The 14,672-nt window shown below is 46.1% G+C and overlaps 1 protein-coding gene and 1 long non-coding RNA gene across 4 annotated transcripts; one reads left to right on the top strand and one right to left on the bottom strand.

Moving 5' to 3' along the window:
• Nucleotides 1-3,292: 3,292 nt before the first annotated feature.
• LOC127780427 (uncharacterized) lies at nucleotides 3,293-4,343 on the bottom strand. 3 transcript variants are annotated; one of them, XR_008018786.1, is made up of 3 exons: nucleotides 4,232-4,343; nucleotides 3,989-4,072; nucleotides 3,293-3,891 (listed from the first exon to the last, which is right to left on the bottom strand). It is a non-coding gene; the product is annotated as an uncharacterized LOC127780427 (long non-coding RNA). The 3 variants fall into 3 exon arrangements; XR_008018787.1 differs by having other exon boundaries at nucleotides 3,989-4,084; XR_008018785.1 differs by having other exon boundaries at nucleotides 3,989-4,100.
• Nucleotides 4,344-4,677: 334 nt separating this feature from the next.
• Nucleotides 4,678-5,592, top strand: LOC127779263 (uncharacterized). The gene has a single exon (XM_052305992.1). It carries the CDS (start codon nucleotides 4,699-4,701, stop codon nucleotides 5,590-5,592), a length of 894 nt encoding a protein of 297 aa, XP_052161952.1. The 5' UTR covers nucleotides 4,678-4,698.
• Nucleotides 5,593-14,672: the final 9,080 nt, after the last annotated feature.

Consider the following 14,672-nt stretch of genomic DNA (forward strand, 5'->3'; position numbering starts at 1 on the left):
CCGATAGAAACGAAATCTGTAATCCGGTAATCCCCTTCCCCTTCCCTCTCAGCTTCCCAATTAAGTTGAGCTCATTGGTTAGGCCCTACTCCGCCATCCTATCTTTTGGATTTTTTTTATTCCTTTTGTTTAGATTAAAAAATTGTTCGTTGAAAATTTTCGTGGAATTTCACAATGGCTAGACAATATGTATGAACATCTGTAAATATTGTATTCATATATTAATATATTCACTGTAGGATCATTTCCTACCGTTTTTTCTTAAAAAAAATCGTGGAAGGAAAAGAATAGGATGAGGGATCATCAAGCCAAGGGTTTCTTTAACAAGTGGATTGGGCTAAGATTTCTGCTGATCCCGAATCATCCAAACAAAATCCGATCGATCGGATTTTGACTAACCTGTTCCCTTTAGGCCCTTCCTTCCTTCTTTAAAACCTGAGATAATGGGCCCGGGCGCCCGGCCCAGGCCTTATTGTTAGCTGGCAACCGGTGAGGAGCATGTCCTGATGATGCAAAGCAACAATGTCATAGAGCAGCATGAGCACAAGCAAAGAACAGGTTCCAAAATGAAAAGGAGAGAGATCGACTGTATAAGCAAAGCAGACGGTCCAATATATTCCAAATCTGTCTTTAAGAAAAGAGAACATCAAGAAGAGGGACGTTTTCAAAGGAAAGAAAAAGAAAAGGGTAGTGTGGCAAAATGCAACGCAAAGCAGAACCTTGCAATTTAATAAATAAAGCACTGAAACATAGGAGTACTACATATGATGCCAGCTATAGATTCCACGAAAGAAGCGAAGCGAGCGTAAGGTTAGCTAGATTCCTTGTGGTGGATCATCCGGTCTATCCGAATTCAAATCCTAGATTTAACATAAGTGCTCGTGTTTATACGGCTATTTTTTTTCAGTGGCAGGCGACGTACCCGTCGACAGCGAGACGTCCGTTGTGACTTCGTTAATCTCAAGATATATCGACCCAGTCTTCCAGATGTGCTCACAGGGGTAGAATATGCGTGTGTGACTTTATAGGGATAAGTATACGCGTGTTGTGAACGTCTGTGTTTGTTCTGTGTTTAAAAAAATTACGAGCAAGAAGAAAATAACTCTTGAGCTAGAAGCGTGATGAAAAAAAGAGAGAGAGAGAGAGAAAAGGCTATAAGCATATAATACTAGTAGCCAATCTATGTCCTGTCACGATTGCATAACACAAACACGAGCGCCATATATACGAGCAGTAGTCCTATCTGATAATCAATTGATCATATTTCATTATTCTAGCTGCCAATTAAGCGGTTCAGGTCATCAACCGTTCGGTAAGGTACGTAATCTCATACTACTAATTTCTAGCTTCGGCCATAATTTTGTACCACTAGCTAGCTTGTGTTCCGAAACAAATATAAATATAAATATAAATATATATATATATATATATATATATATATAAAATTAAGAAACTCGCATGCAATGCATGCTGCATCTTTCTACATGTATATACACTAATTACATACTGGAGTACGTAGTACCCTGTTTTTAATTGATCCATGCATATATGTTGTGTGATCATGTAGTGTTGTACAGTAGGTAGCTACCAGGAATACTATAGTTAGCTATAGATTACTGTACAATAAACGTACGTTGAGCTAGGTTTTACCCATTTTCTAAAAGGAAATATATCATCGAGCAGCTAGCATCGATCGAGATCGACGACGATATAGATCATATCGATGGAGGAGACGAGAAAATGTCCCGAGGATTCGGTGTGGAGATTCGAGAAGTACATGAGCAGGGACATATGGCAGGTGAACGCCATGTTGATGGCGGAACCGGCTCCCATGACTTTGGACGGCAACGTCAGAGACATACAGTATTTTGAGTCTAGCGCTACAGTGCAGAATAGTGTCTCTAACGTAAATCCTATAGCAACAGTACAAAACAGTAAAAAGTACTATTCAATGTTACTGTTGTTGAAAATACTGTAACATACTGTAGCGATCGATCTCGGTCGTTCGTTGCGAATCGGACGGCTAAAATCATCACAAAGTCAGGTAACTGTTTACCTCTGACGTTTTCCCACGCTACCGCCACCACCCCTTGGCTCGCTTCTTCTTCCAGGGCGCCGTCTCCCTCTTCATGCCCATCGTCTCCTACGTCGTCTCTGCGACCAACAACATCAGCTTCTTCGTCTCTTCTCCCCACGGCGGTCTTGGCTATATCTTGCATCCGGAGAGCACCATAGTAGGGTCCTGCACTGGGGGCACCCACGTAAATTACATCTTACACTGGACGATGCTTGTGATGATCGCCGCCATCGACACCACGGCGGCGGTCGCGGCCGATGCTAGAGAATCAGGCCGGAGCGTCTTGCCCTCGGCTTTCTGGCTTGTTCAAGCAATCTGGACTTGGTATCTGGTCATGTACACCCTGGGGACGGGATTCTCTTTCCACGAAGATTTTAGTTGGGAAAACATAATGTTCTGGTCGTTAGACGAGCCTTTTAGAGTTTTCACCACGGTTTTACCATGTGCTCTTATGCTGTTCAAGTTCTGTGCGTTTTTCAAGGCTCGACGATCGTTTGCTCTTGGACGGAATCCTCGGCTTGTGGTTGGATACATGGGCGGCCTCCTACGTGCATCTGAATCTGATGTGCCTCATCCTCCGCCACTTTTAGTTATGGGAGAGGACACCGTTAATGTAGAGAAAGCGCACAATGGTTACATTGTTAATAATAACAACGACAATAATCAGCTGGGAGGCTTGGTGACCATAGACAAAGTTTGGCAGCTCATGGATGAGACGCCTCCTCCATTTCTGACGAGGTCTGCAATGACGACAGTACAAGGAGGAGTACAAGGTCTCAAAGATGTATGTATGTCATTTGCATTGTTCAAGTTGTTACGGTGTCGATTTGCACGGTACACTGTTGATGAGATCAAGTTTACCAGGGTCCAGAATTTCTTCTGGCAAGGATTATTGCTCGAGGAGGACCATAATAATAATAATGGTCCAAGCAACAGCAGCAGGGTATTTAAGGTGATAGAAGATGAGCTCTCATTCCTTCATGATTATTACTATTCATCCCTCCCTGCCTTTTACTCAAACTACTCTTGGCTTCCTATCCTCATCTTCTCTACTATCTCACTCTTCACCTTGGGTTACTGCCTATCTCTAGCCGTTTACACAGCCCCTATGTTCAAGTTTCAAATAATTCCTGCTGTTTTGAAGAAATATCACTCACCAGCTGTCACCCCTGTCCCAGATAAGATGTTACACGCCATGCAACATTACGGGGCCAATAGTAACGATTTTCGGTAGTTGGAATGGATTAGTATTTGGAAATGTCATGTTTGATGTAGTGCCAGCACAGTTTATCTGGACCTAGGTGCCGCGGCACCTAGATCGTCTGCCGTCCGATTCATCCTGAGATTCGTGCTGTATTTTAATTGTTTCCAGCATATACGTTTTACTCCCCCGGTATGTATACGCTCGATGAAGTGTTCGATGTACACTACGTACAGGAATGTGGTGGGCCCATACATGAGGCTATCCAGCCCATCTCCATCCCGACCACACGATTCGTCAACCATATCGTCTTCTCCGCCAACCCATGCCCCCAATCAGAGACGATGTCGTCTCCACCCGCGACGATGTCGCCATGCCCGCCGGCGGAAGCGGAGCCGATGTCGTCTGCGGCGCATCCAAGCTTGAGCGCTCCGCCGGTGTGCTCACCCCCAACAGTTGTACCTTGTACCTTCTCGCCAACTAGATAGATCGAAGGTAGCCATTCATCTGCTAGCCTCATGTTCTCGTTGATGATAGCGCACCTCATGTTGTGGCAGTGCTGTAAGCACCTCGCATGGTGGTACCTAAGGTCGTCGACTAGTGCCTCATCCATCTGCGAGAGATGTTGATAGTTTCGGTGTTAGGGAAAGGATTTTTGCAGGAGTTAAGGTTTGCGTATGAATAGCAATGGTTCAGAAAAGAGAACATACCAAACTCCGGGTACTTGTTCCTTAGGAAGGCCCCAAAATCAACCTTGATCTGGTATGACAGCGGGCTGCACCCTAAAAATCATTCTGCAAATAAATCTGCTCATCCATTTAGCTGAACAACGAAGAACATCAGCAAGTAAACAGATCTGCTGTCCCAGGGGGTGGGTGGGGATGGGATTTATTTTTTTTTGGGGGGGGGGGGGGGGGGGGGGAGCCTAGTCACGTTCAGAAGGAAAATCTTACCTCCTTCCCCTTGCCGCCGCCGTCACTTCCAGTACGCACGACGAGCGCCCCCGGAGGCCTGTGCGGCGCGCGACCTGCTAAGCGATTCGCCGCCTATGAGCTGCAATGAATGCGAGATAAGGGGAAGGCGTGCCATATCCGAGCGTCTAGTATATCGCCTCGTTACAGCTTTATGTGGGTCCCACCGGTGTATATTGCTGTAGTCAAAAGAAAATCCAAAATACAACGACCACGTCGGGAAATACTGCCGCATACTGGGGGGTACGTCCGAATCTCAAAGCCATCCTGAGGCTTGCACCCTAGGTGCCGCGGCACCTAGGTGCTGAAAAGAGTTTCCGGTGCTAGTTGTGCTTGCTGAGGCGAGGGATATCGCTTCCTTTTTCTGCTCCAACTGGACCAAAGTTGCTCTCATCTGCCGCTACGTGGTGACCACTACAAATCACCAGCAACACAAGACATCTCCTGTGATGCGAAGATGGGTTGGATGTTTATTGCTACGATGCAGTTGCTGCAAGCTGGTGAACAAGCAATGGAAGAACGACATGAACCTCTGCTCAGTCCTCCATCCGAGAAAGGCGGCGATGCAGATTCGCTGCTGTCTCCCTCTGCCGGAGCTGAAAAGGAGCGTCGAGGTACCAGCGCCGGTGAAGTTTGCCATCATCGCCAAGGTGAGGAGCAGCGAGGGGTGCCTCCTCCTGACCAATGGCACGGCGTCCCTGCAGAGCGTACCATCATCGCATGTCAGGGACAGGCTGCTCCAGGCATGCAGCGGCAAGGGCAGCACAACCGACGTCTTGCTGGTGTGGCACATCGCCACCACCATCCTCGAGGTGAGGCGTACTACTGCTGCAATCTCATCAAGCTTTGACAATGTCGTCGTTGCCACTCACCTGTCAGGCTACTGTGCCTATCTGGTGGCCTACTGTCCTGAGCTACTCCCCGACGACGATGGCTGGAGCAAGAGCCTGTACAAGGCCGTCACGGAGGATGCCCGGAGAGCCCTTGCCGTCGCTGGAGCCGGCCGTGCTCCGGAAGAGGAGTACAAGAAGCTGGTCCGATTGCTGGGAGCAGGCGGCAGGCACGAGGTGGTCGAGAGAGGTGCGAAGCTCGCGAAGAAACTGGTGGCGTTGGCCCATGGAGAAGGGGAGGAGAAGGCGTGGGAGGTTCTTGCCGGGTTTTGGTCGGAGATGATCCTGTACGTGGCACCGTCGGACAACCTGGAGGGCCACGCGAAGGCCATCGCCCGCGGCGGTGAGCTCATCACGCTGCTCTGGGCGCTGCTCACACACGCCGGCGTCGTCACCAGGCCAAGCACCGCCACCGCCACTGCCGCCGACCACGAGAATGCTTCTGCTGTTTAAGTTGTGTTGTTCAACTGCTAATGCGTGTTTTGTTTGGCTTGGCTATTTAATTTGTTTTGCTTTGTCTGCTACTTCTGATTGTTTATTACAGCTATCGTATCGTCTGTGTGGTTTACTCTGAGCTGTATTAATTCAAAATGGAACATTTGTATTTTTGTTTCTCGAGCAACACTTTCATGTCTAGTAGTTGACTGAGCTGACTGCTTTCTTTTTTTTCTTGATGGATAATGGAATAATGGATTAATTTCTTTTTCATGAGAATCCAGTGATGATCATATTTGACACAGTTATAGATCCAAAAATTTTTAAGTTGGGGATTCCTTACCTCATAAATTCATGTATCTGAATCTACGATTATGTGTTAATAATATTTGGATCGATGAATCATATTGTTGCTATTTTAAATTAAATATAAAATTTTAAACCATAATAATTTGATATACAAATTTCAAATTTAGCGTAGACATAAGATCTGAAGCTGTGCTGATGGAAATTTATGTTGGTAACGTTGACCAGTGCTCAGTGGCAGCCGTGAACTTGGCTTTTATGCTGCTGCTTGCTTCAAGTTGGTGGGCTCTAGGCTGGGCCGTTTGGGCACGCTACACACACTCTTGTTTTTCTTTACATATAAAATTACACGGCTAGTACCCATGTAAAATTGTCTAATTTTTTTACATATAATTTTCTTTAAAATTTATTAAATAGTAATCTCGTTGTCTTGGGATTTTAAAAAACCAAACCTTATCATCAGCGGGCTTTCAATTTTATAGTTTTTAAAAGTCACACCGGCCACCACGCTTACTCATCTACCTTCCCTTTACTTGCTTGCCTGTGCGCCACAGCTTCTATTAATCCTTTTTAGGACTTTTAAAAATTAAACCTTATAGTTTTTATAACCCATTGTCTCGCCAGGTTTCCTTTTATAGTTTTTAGGAGTCCTAAAAACTATAAAAGGAAACCCTAAGTCCCGTCAAACACCGCTACCTTACTCCTTTACGACCCGTCTGCTGCCTCTTCTCTTTATTGTCATTAGGATTTTAAACATTGAACCCGATCATCCTTAAGATTCTTTTATTAGTTTTTAGAAGTCCCATCAACTATCATCACCCTACTTCTTTACGGCCTACCTGCTTCCCCTCCTTTTTATTGTTATTGTGATTTAAAAATCAAACCTAATTGTCAATGGGGTCTTATTTTATAGATTTTAGATATCCCATCAACCGTTGTCACCCTACTCCTTTACAGCCAAGCTATTGCTACTCCTCTTTATTATCATTGGGATTTTAAAAATCAAACCTTATCATTGTTGGGTTTTTCATTTTATAGTTTTTAGAAGTCTCGCTAGCCGCCATTGCCCTAGTCCTTTGCTGCCCCTCCTCTTGTCCTCTTAATAATATAATAGAATTTATTTTATTTTTCATGGTGAATTTTAATTAATCTCGTGTTATGTTCTAGATGGTCTATTCTTTCAATATTTCTTATTTTTTATTCTGAATTTTAGTTATTTCTAAATTATATTCCTACTTGAACTCTTATTTTACTTTTTCTAATTTTGGAATTTATTTCATTTTTATTCCAAGTTTGGAACAAAAGTGTAGACGGGCTATACCTGCAAATGATATTTGTAGAGTATGGGGATCGTTGGAACCAAGGTATACGTGAGATTTAGGTAAAAGAGACGGAAGATATGGATTTTTATACAGGTTCAGGACCCTTAATTGACAAGTAATAGCCCTATTCCTATTGGCCGAAGCCGGTGTTGCTTTTATATATCAGTATCACACGAGTATAATATTTGAGATGACCTAATCTAGTCTCTGATAGCTTGGCGGCATGGAGTTCCCACACGTAGTCGATGGCTGGTGTAGTCTTCTTCCTCAATTATGAACTTGACGAGATTGGAGGTTGCTTTAGATCCCTCATGTTAGCCTCTGTGGCTCATACATTAGGTTTGTCTATATCTGTATTGGCTTGTCTTCCGTTGGCTTCCCTTCTCTACTCCTTGGGGTCTTGTATTTATAGCGAAGATTATCTTTCTCTCCAAGTAAAACTCGGAGAAATAGAGCAGGATACAGACTAAGGAGACCTTATTTTCCCCGACTAGGACTTTAACACCTTCTATTCCGAGAAGATAATTTCCTTATTTATCCATTGTATTTTCTTAATCAAAGGATACCTTCTCGTATACTATTAGATATATGGTATTTTCGTATACCACGAACCCCTGTATAGGAGATATGCCTTATCCTTGACATTGAGAGTAGCCCTCGATTTCAATGCAAATGATTGGACTAGCATTATTGACCGTGTAGCCTGAAGATCCATCATTGTCAGCATCACCTAGCCGTTCTCGGAATACTGCGTATGCATGAAATTGCTGACAAGCTATCTTTCCTGGCTATGATAGAGAGCGTGACCATTGTTTGAATTTGGATTGAGGTTAGAAAATATCATTTCGGCGGGTAAACCATTACTTTGTTCACTCTTTCTTTCTCCTCATGTAGGTTCTCTGATCCACACAAGATATGCGACCATGCTATAGCCTTCTTAATCAAATATACCGTACATAGCCCTTGTCGAACTCATCCAACCATTCTTGGGCAGCCGAGTAGGTGCTGAGTACACAACAAGATTATTCTCTTCTCCTGGATCAAGAACTCAACTTGAACTTGAATTCACTAATCCGGCATCCATCTAGACAGAAATAAATTTTGACTACTGTGTGCCCTGGGACCAGTATATGTTTGTTAGTTGAGTATAAGAATGGTTGGTTTGAGCTTTATTTAGTAAAAACAAAATGCCGACTACTATAAAGCCTCCAATCAGTCTCTTTTACTCAAGAAGGCCAATTGCTTTGATATCTGATTTTCCTAAAATTAATTCTCAGATGTATTGTTAGATAGAAAGCCCCAAGCGAACGCTCGGGAGTAATATGATATGAATTGAAAATAGTTTATAACTATGTGTGACAATAAATGAGTACTCTCACCAAAGCTGCTCTTAGCTGAACAGAGTTGTGTACTGTTTCTAGCCCCCCCCCCCCCTAACCCCCCAAACCTGCCGGCTCATATTTTGTATGGATACGGACACTGCCTTCCCACGATTCTTTTTATTTTCCCATCGTCACCACGTGGTTTTTGCCCTTTCATCACTCTTAACACTCACCATTCAAGTGGCATGTTCAATTCAATCTTATTTAGTTGCTGAGTGCCTAAGTTTAACAAAAAAGACACGCTTGACTATGCCTGGCCAGATGACCCCCATAAGATAAAATGACTATCTAAAAAAGCTGCCACAAATCCAAACAGTTGGGTGACTTGTTGGGTTACTTGTTGGATGACTTCTTCACGCAACTTCGCTTTGTAGGCGTCCCGCTTCTTGTAACTTTTGGATTCCTTTGGAAACCCTACCTTCCAAATCGTCCTTGAAGTTTTTCCTCTTATCCTCCCGGAGTGTTAGGCAGTCCCCAAAGTAGCGGTGAGCTCATCATGCTCCCTTCTGGCGACGAACTCCCCTGTCTTCTCCTTCTCGGCGATCTGTTGGAGAGACGTGGTCACATGCTCGATGTTAGGATACTTGAAAAGCATCTCACCCTTATCCGTCACTTGCTCCATACTTCGTGCCCATACCTAGTTTCGAGTTCACGGATTTAGGGGCTGGACCAACAACGGTTTGCCTTGAGCTGCAAACTTTTCCTCCGTAGCTCGCTATTGGTCCACGTGACCATCGTATCCACTTGACCCCAATCGGTGTGGATATATGTTTTTCTTCACTAGGTCCGACATCTTCTTCCTCCTTGCCAGAGCTTCAAGTGTTGTCATCTTGGCCACAAACTTGCCCCATTCGACTGGCGGGATATTGCTGTATTTTTCCAATGGAGACTTGTTCTTCTGAACATAATAAGTGTTCATGTCAGACTTCCACTGTCGCCACCGATGGGACATTGTACTCAACGCAAATTTGCTCCCAATGACCTCTGATCCAGGCGGATACACAAGGTACTTCTACAGTTCTGTCACGACCGGAAATAACCCAACGGGCGTTCCTTACGTGCGTGTATTATTCCTTGTCCCAGGAGGCAAGGTACACCAGAAGTTGATACAATTCAGAGTTTAATAAGCGGAAGCGTAAATAGTTAATTATTACATGGGCAGCGACGGCCCAGCACACTCAAAGACAACGAAAAACAGCGGAAGACTAAGGCGACGACCACAGGCGCTTGACGGCAGGCACGAGCTAGACACCAAAGCCTTCATCATCCAGGGGCTCCTCTTCTGGGTTTGGGAAAAATTGAGCAAGACTGAGTACAGCCACCGTACTCAACAAGACACACCCACAAGTGCAGCATAAATGCAAAGGAGTACAATGGAGTTATAGTATAGGGGTTAGGTTTTGTAATAAACAGCATTTAAAAGACCCTTAGTTGCTCAAAGCTAAATTTAAAACACGATCCTAGAACTATTTAATATTATTAAACAAGGCCGTGAACCCACACGAACCTGCCTTAACCCAAGGCCTACGATGATTCAGACCGAACTGGCAACCCGACCCTGGGTCCCAGCTCGTCCCAAGCCAACCCAGGCCAACCATTCCACATTTTAGTTATTAAGCAGGTTTTAAGAATTAAAAACACTAACTTGGGTACATTGCTAGGCTTGCCCATAACCGAGGGCGCGGCTATTCGAATAGGTTTTACTCTGATCAGAGGTGTACATCTTTACCCACAAGACACGTCTTCCTCACGTGCAACCACGTGCCACATACCACCACGGCATATGGACGGAAGACATGACATAGTTTCCAACCCATCCTAGCCATAGACAAGAGTACCGACCCAACCCACCTACGGCCGGAACCCCCGGACAGGCAGGCAGAATTGAGCCCCTAGCAGCAGGACACCAGCCCTGTGCTATGACATCTCGACTACCGGGCCGCAGCCCGTGTAGCCTTCATTTGTCCTAGAGATGTCCATCGACCCCCGACTACGTCCATCTCCATCCGTGTACTTTTGTTTATAACCAGACTGAGCCACAAACTAAGCCTTACCCATTAGACATGTGGAAGTACGGTAGTGCTTTGCAACAGAGGCCCGAAGACCGGTCCTTATATGGCCGAGGTGCTACCATCAAAACCATGCACCCCGAGCCCAGTCTAAAACCATTTTGAGGGTTTTGAATAGAGGGAGAGGTGTGAATCCAATTCCACAATAATCCAACCATTCCATGGTGTCCAAGTGATATGAATATTCCCAAAGTCTAGAGTTATAAAACCACCCTATGTTGTCCTATTAAACAGCGAAGCATCTACCTAAATTCATACTAGTGGAACCATGAATAAAATGTCCACTAGTTGGGGTTTTGTTTATCCTAGGGTGAACAAGGTAATAATAACAATAACAATAATAAGTTCATAACAAAGGTAAATAGGCATGGCTAAATAAAACAGTGATAACGCGGGAATTTAAATAAAGCGGTAATGCAATAATTTAAATCAAAATAACTTTATAAACTGGGATTCAATATGTTCAAGGATGATGTGACTTGCCTTGCTCGCTTTCCCAAACGTCGGCTTCAATCTCCACGAAGAGCGGATCTTCCGAAGCTGCAGCGTCTACACGACCAACGGAAAATAAAAGGGCTTTTACTCTAATAAACTCCATATAACAAGCAGGAACAAAGCACAAAAATGGGTTCTTGACTTCTTAAGGAAAAATTAGAGACTTGAACGGTCCAATTCCGAGTTCAAATGGCCAAGTTATGGCCATTTGAAGTTTATATGCTCTTTAAATGAATATTTACGAATTTCTTCATTTAAATTTTAATTTAAAAAATATATTTATTGCGTCAGCCGGGAGAGAGGGCGCGCGGACCGGGTCCATGGGAGTGGGACCCACGCGGCAGCCTCACGGTCCACGGTGGACCGGGTGCACCCGGCTCACACCGGCCGGCGCCGTGGGCCCCACGCGTCAGCCGCACCCAAGGGCGCGGGCGGCTGACGGCCGGGCCCCACGCGGCAGCCGCTAGGCGCGCCCGGAGGCGGCCACGTCGGCGCGGCCAGTGGGAGGCGGCGCGCCCGCGCCCTTATGGTCGCCGGCGGCGGCCATAGGCATGGCGGAGCGGCGGCCGAGAGAGGGGAGGGAAAGGGGGAAACGAAGCGGCGGTCCATGGCTCACCCCGGGTCGACAGCGACGACGGAAATGGCAACCGGAGCGGAGGAAGGCGGCGGCGCGGCTCGGGTGGACGGGGTCGACGGCGCTCCGGCAGTCGGCGAGCGAAACGGAGGGGTGGACGAGATCGGCGAGGATGCGGCGAAGCCGAAGGAGGCGGCGCCGAGGTGGGAGGTGGTCCGGGCGGCGACGGCGGCGGACCGGAGCTCGGCGGCGACGGCGGAGAGAGAGAGCGACGGCGCGAGCTCGATTCCGGCGAGGAGAGAGGGCGGTGAGTGGCGGAAACGATGGTGGGGAGCTCGGGGAGGGTTTATATAGGGTTGGGAGTGAGAGAGGGCGGCCGGAGGATGGGGAAATGGGCGCGGGAGACCCGGCCGCCATTAATGGCGCCGGCGAGGTTAGGGGAGAGGTTTCCAAACAAATCCGAGGGAGAGAGGGAGGGAAAAATGGGGGGAAAGGGGGAGGGGATCCCGGGGAATAATTCCCCCCACTTTATTGCGCGCGGGGATGGCGGGAGGCGGCGGGATTCGCGGCGGCGGCGGTGCTAGGCGCGGGCGAGGCGGTGGGGGCGGCGGGAGGAAGGGGATGACGGGTGGGCCCCACCCGTCAGCGAGGGTGGCGGGCGGGCCCGCCCGTCAGCGGCGCGCGCGCGGGGAGGGCCGAGTGGGCCGCGGGGGAGAGGAGAGAGGGGGAGGGAGATGGGCCGAATTCGGCCCATTAGAGGGGAGAGGGTGATTTTTAGGGTTTTCTTTTTATAAAACCTTTTTAACTTTGTTTATTTCTTAATAATTATTATTTGTGCTCTGAAAATTCCACTAAAATTTATTTACACATTTTAGGCTTTTAGGAAATATACAAAAATCCTCCAAGCCTTATTTGACTTTTAACTTTGCACATTTTAATTTTTGAAGGCTTTCACAAACATTTTAATTATTCTAGGCATAATTTAGAGGATGTATTTTAGGGTCGATTTGGGACGCGACAAGTTCTTCCCACATTAAATTCTTGATGTGTGGGTTCACGTCCTTCCACTCATCCACATTCAGCGGCCCATGAAGTATTGCCACCGTCCCGCATGCGCTGCTAAACTTGGCCATCACGTGTTTCGACTCGACGGGCTTCCCATCTTCGTTCAGAGCAGCAATGTAGTAGGTCTCCTTCGGCAGCTGGTTCCTGCTCCTCTCACCATGTCGTTTCTTTGCACGTCCTCCTCCACTTGCTGACGTGTCTGTTGGATCTGGACCCGATGTGGCTGTGTCCGTCTTTGCTTGAGCCCTGGCGGTAATCTGACCGGCCTTTCGTTTCGACCAATGCCGAGTAGCCATCTGCACGAATAAGCCATTAGACGGCTATGATTGGGAACGTTAACAAATCTAGAACAGTTAGGATTCTGGACTTATTGCCTGCTCGATAAGAATATAATCAGGGTCATCCTCAGGGGCAGTGGCCATTTGCGCTATTTATATTTGAAACGGGTCGCTCGGTGTGCGCCAAGATTCCTCGCTCAACGCCGCTTCATTTCCGGCAGCTGCTTCGTGTGTCTTCGAGGGCGGATTGTTTGTGGGCTCTGCGCCCGATGCAGCAATGGGTGTCGGGGAGGGCTGATTGATTGTCGGTTTTGTGCCCGATGTTGGTACGGGTGTCTCGGAGGGAATTTTGTTCGTCGACATTTTCTTCTATGTGCGCTCTTTGAACGGGAAAAACTTGCATCTCAATATATATTACTAAGTACATACATATATAGAAATTATATACACTATATGCGAATAGTGTGGTATTTTTTCTTAATTTTGTGCTAATTGATGTGATATTTGTTATTATATTACTTATGTACATACTAAATACATTGAAAATACTATAATTATATATACTACTATAGTATATATAATTACAATATATCCATCAAATTCATCACATATAACTAATATAGAATATATAATTACTATATATTCATCAAATTCATCAAACTTACAAATTAATTCATCACAAAGTCCATCACAAAGTCCATATAGTATCACACCATTTTCTAAAGCACATATAGTAATCAAAATTCACATATAATCATCCAAAATTCACCTATAATTATCCAAACATACATCAAAATAATTTTGCATTATATCGAAAACCAAAAAAAAATCACACATACCTCGAGGTCATCGGCGTGGAGGGAGGAAGGCGCCGGCGACGAGGGAGTGAGGCTGTTGTGGAGGAGAGCGGATGGCGGCGGCGTTGACGGCGTGGAGGGAGGAAGGCGGCGGCGTCGTTGGCATCCTCGCCGCCCGGAAAGGGTGAGGAGGGGGCCAGCGGCGAGGGAGGCGGCCATGGAGGAGAGTGGATGGTGGCGGCGTCGACGGCGTTGAGGTTGTCAGCGTGAAGGGAGGAAGGCAGCGTCGGCGGCGTGGAGGAGGGCAGAGGGTGGTAGATCTGGACGGGCAGCGATTTGGGCAGCCTGGCGGCGTGATTTGGAAACCTCCGGACTTAGAACAATTTCAGTTCCCACAGGCGGCTTTTATAGATGACACATCATCCGACGCGAAAATGCTTATCCCGTGCGGGTTACTTAAGCGCCCGCACAGGATAATAGTCATTCCGTGCGGGCGACATAAGCGCCCGCACGGGATAATAGTTGTTGCGTGCGGGCGACTAAGACACCCACATGCAATAACTATTATCCCGTGCAGTTCTTGTAAGTGGACCGCACGCATAAATAATTTTCCAAAAATATTTATGGTACACACAATTATTTCTCTATTTCCTGATCTTTCTTTCTTTTAATGGTGAAATAAATAAGACACTAAACACACAAAGTACCAAAATATTCAAAAAAAAAACCACATATATAATTGTGTTACAAAAATATTTCCACATAAATAAACCATAAGACATAAGACACATATAACATTTTTCTGCTGAT

This window comes from Oryza glaberrima, chromosome 7 (assembly GCF_000147395.1).
Source record: "Oryza glaberrima chromosome 7, OglaRS2, whole genome shotgun sequence".
NCBI lineage: Eukaryota > Viridiplantae > Streptophyta > Magnoliopsida > Poales > Poaceae > Oryza > Oryza glaberrima.

What these genes read in the sequence shown, in the direction of transcription:
- LOC127779263 (XM_052305992.1), top strand. Translation starts at nt 4,699, where the DNA reads ATGCGAAGATGGGTTGGATGTTTATTGCTACGATGCAGTTGCTGCAAG.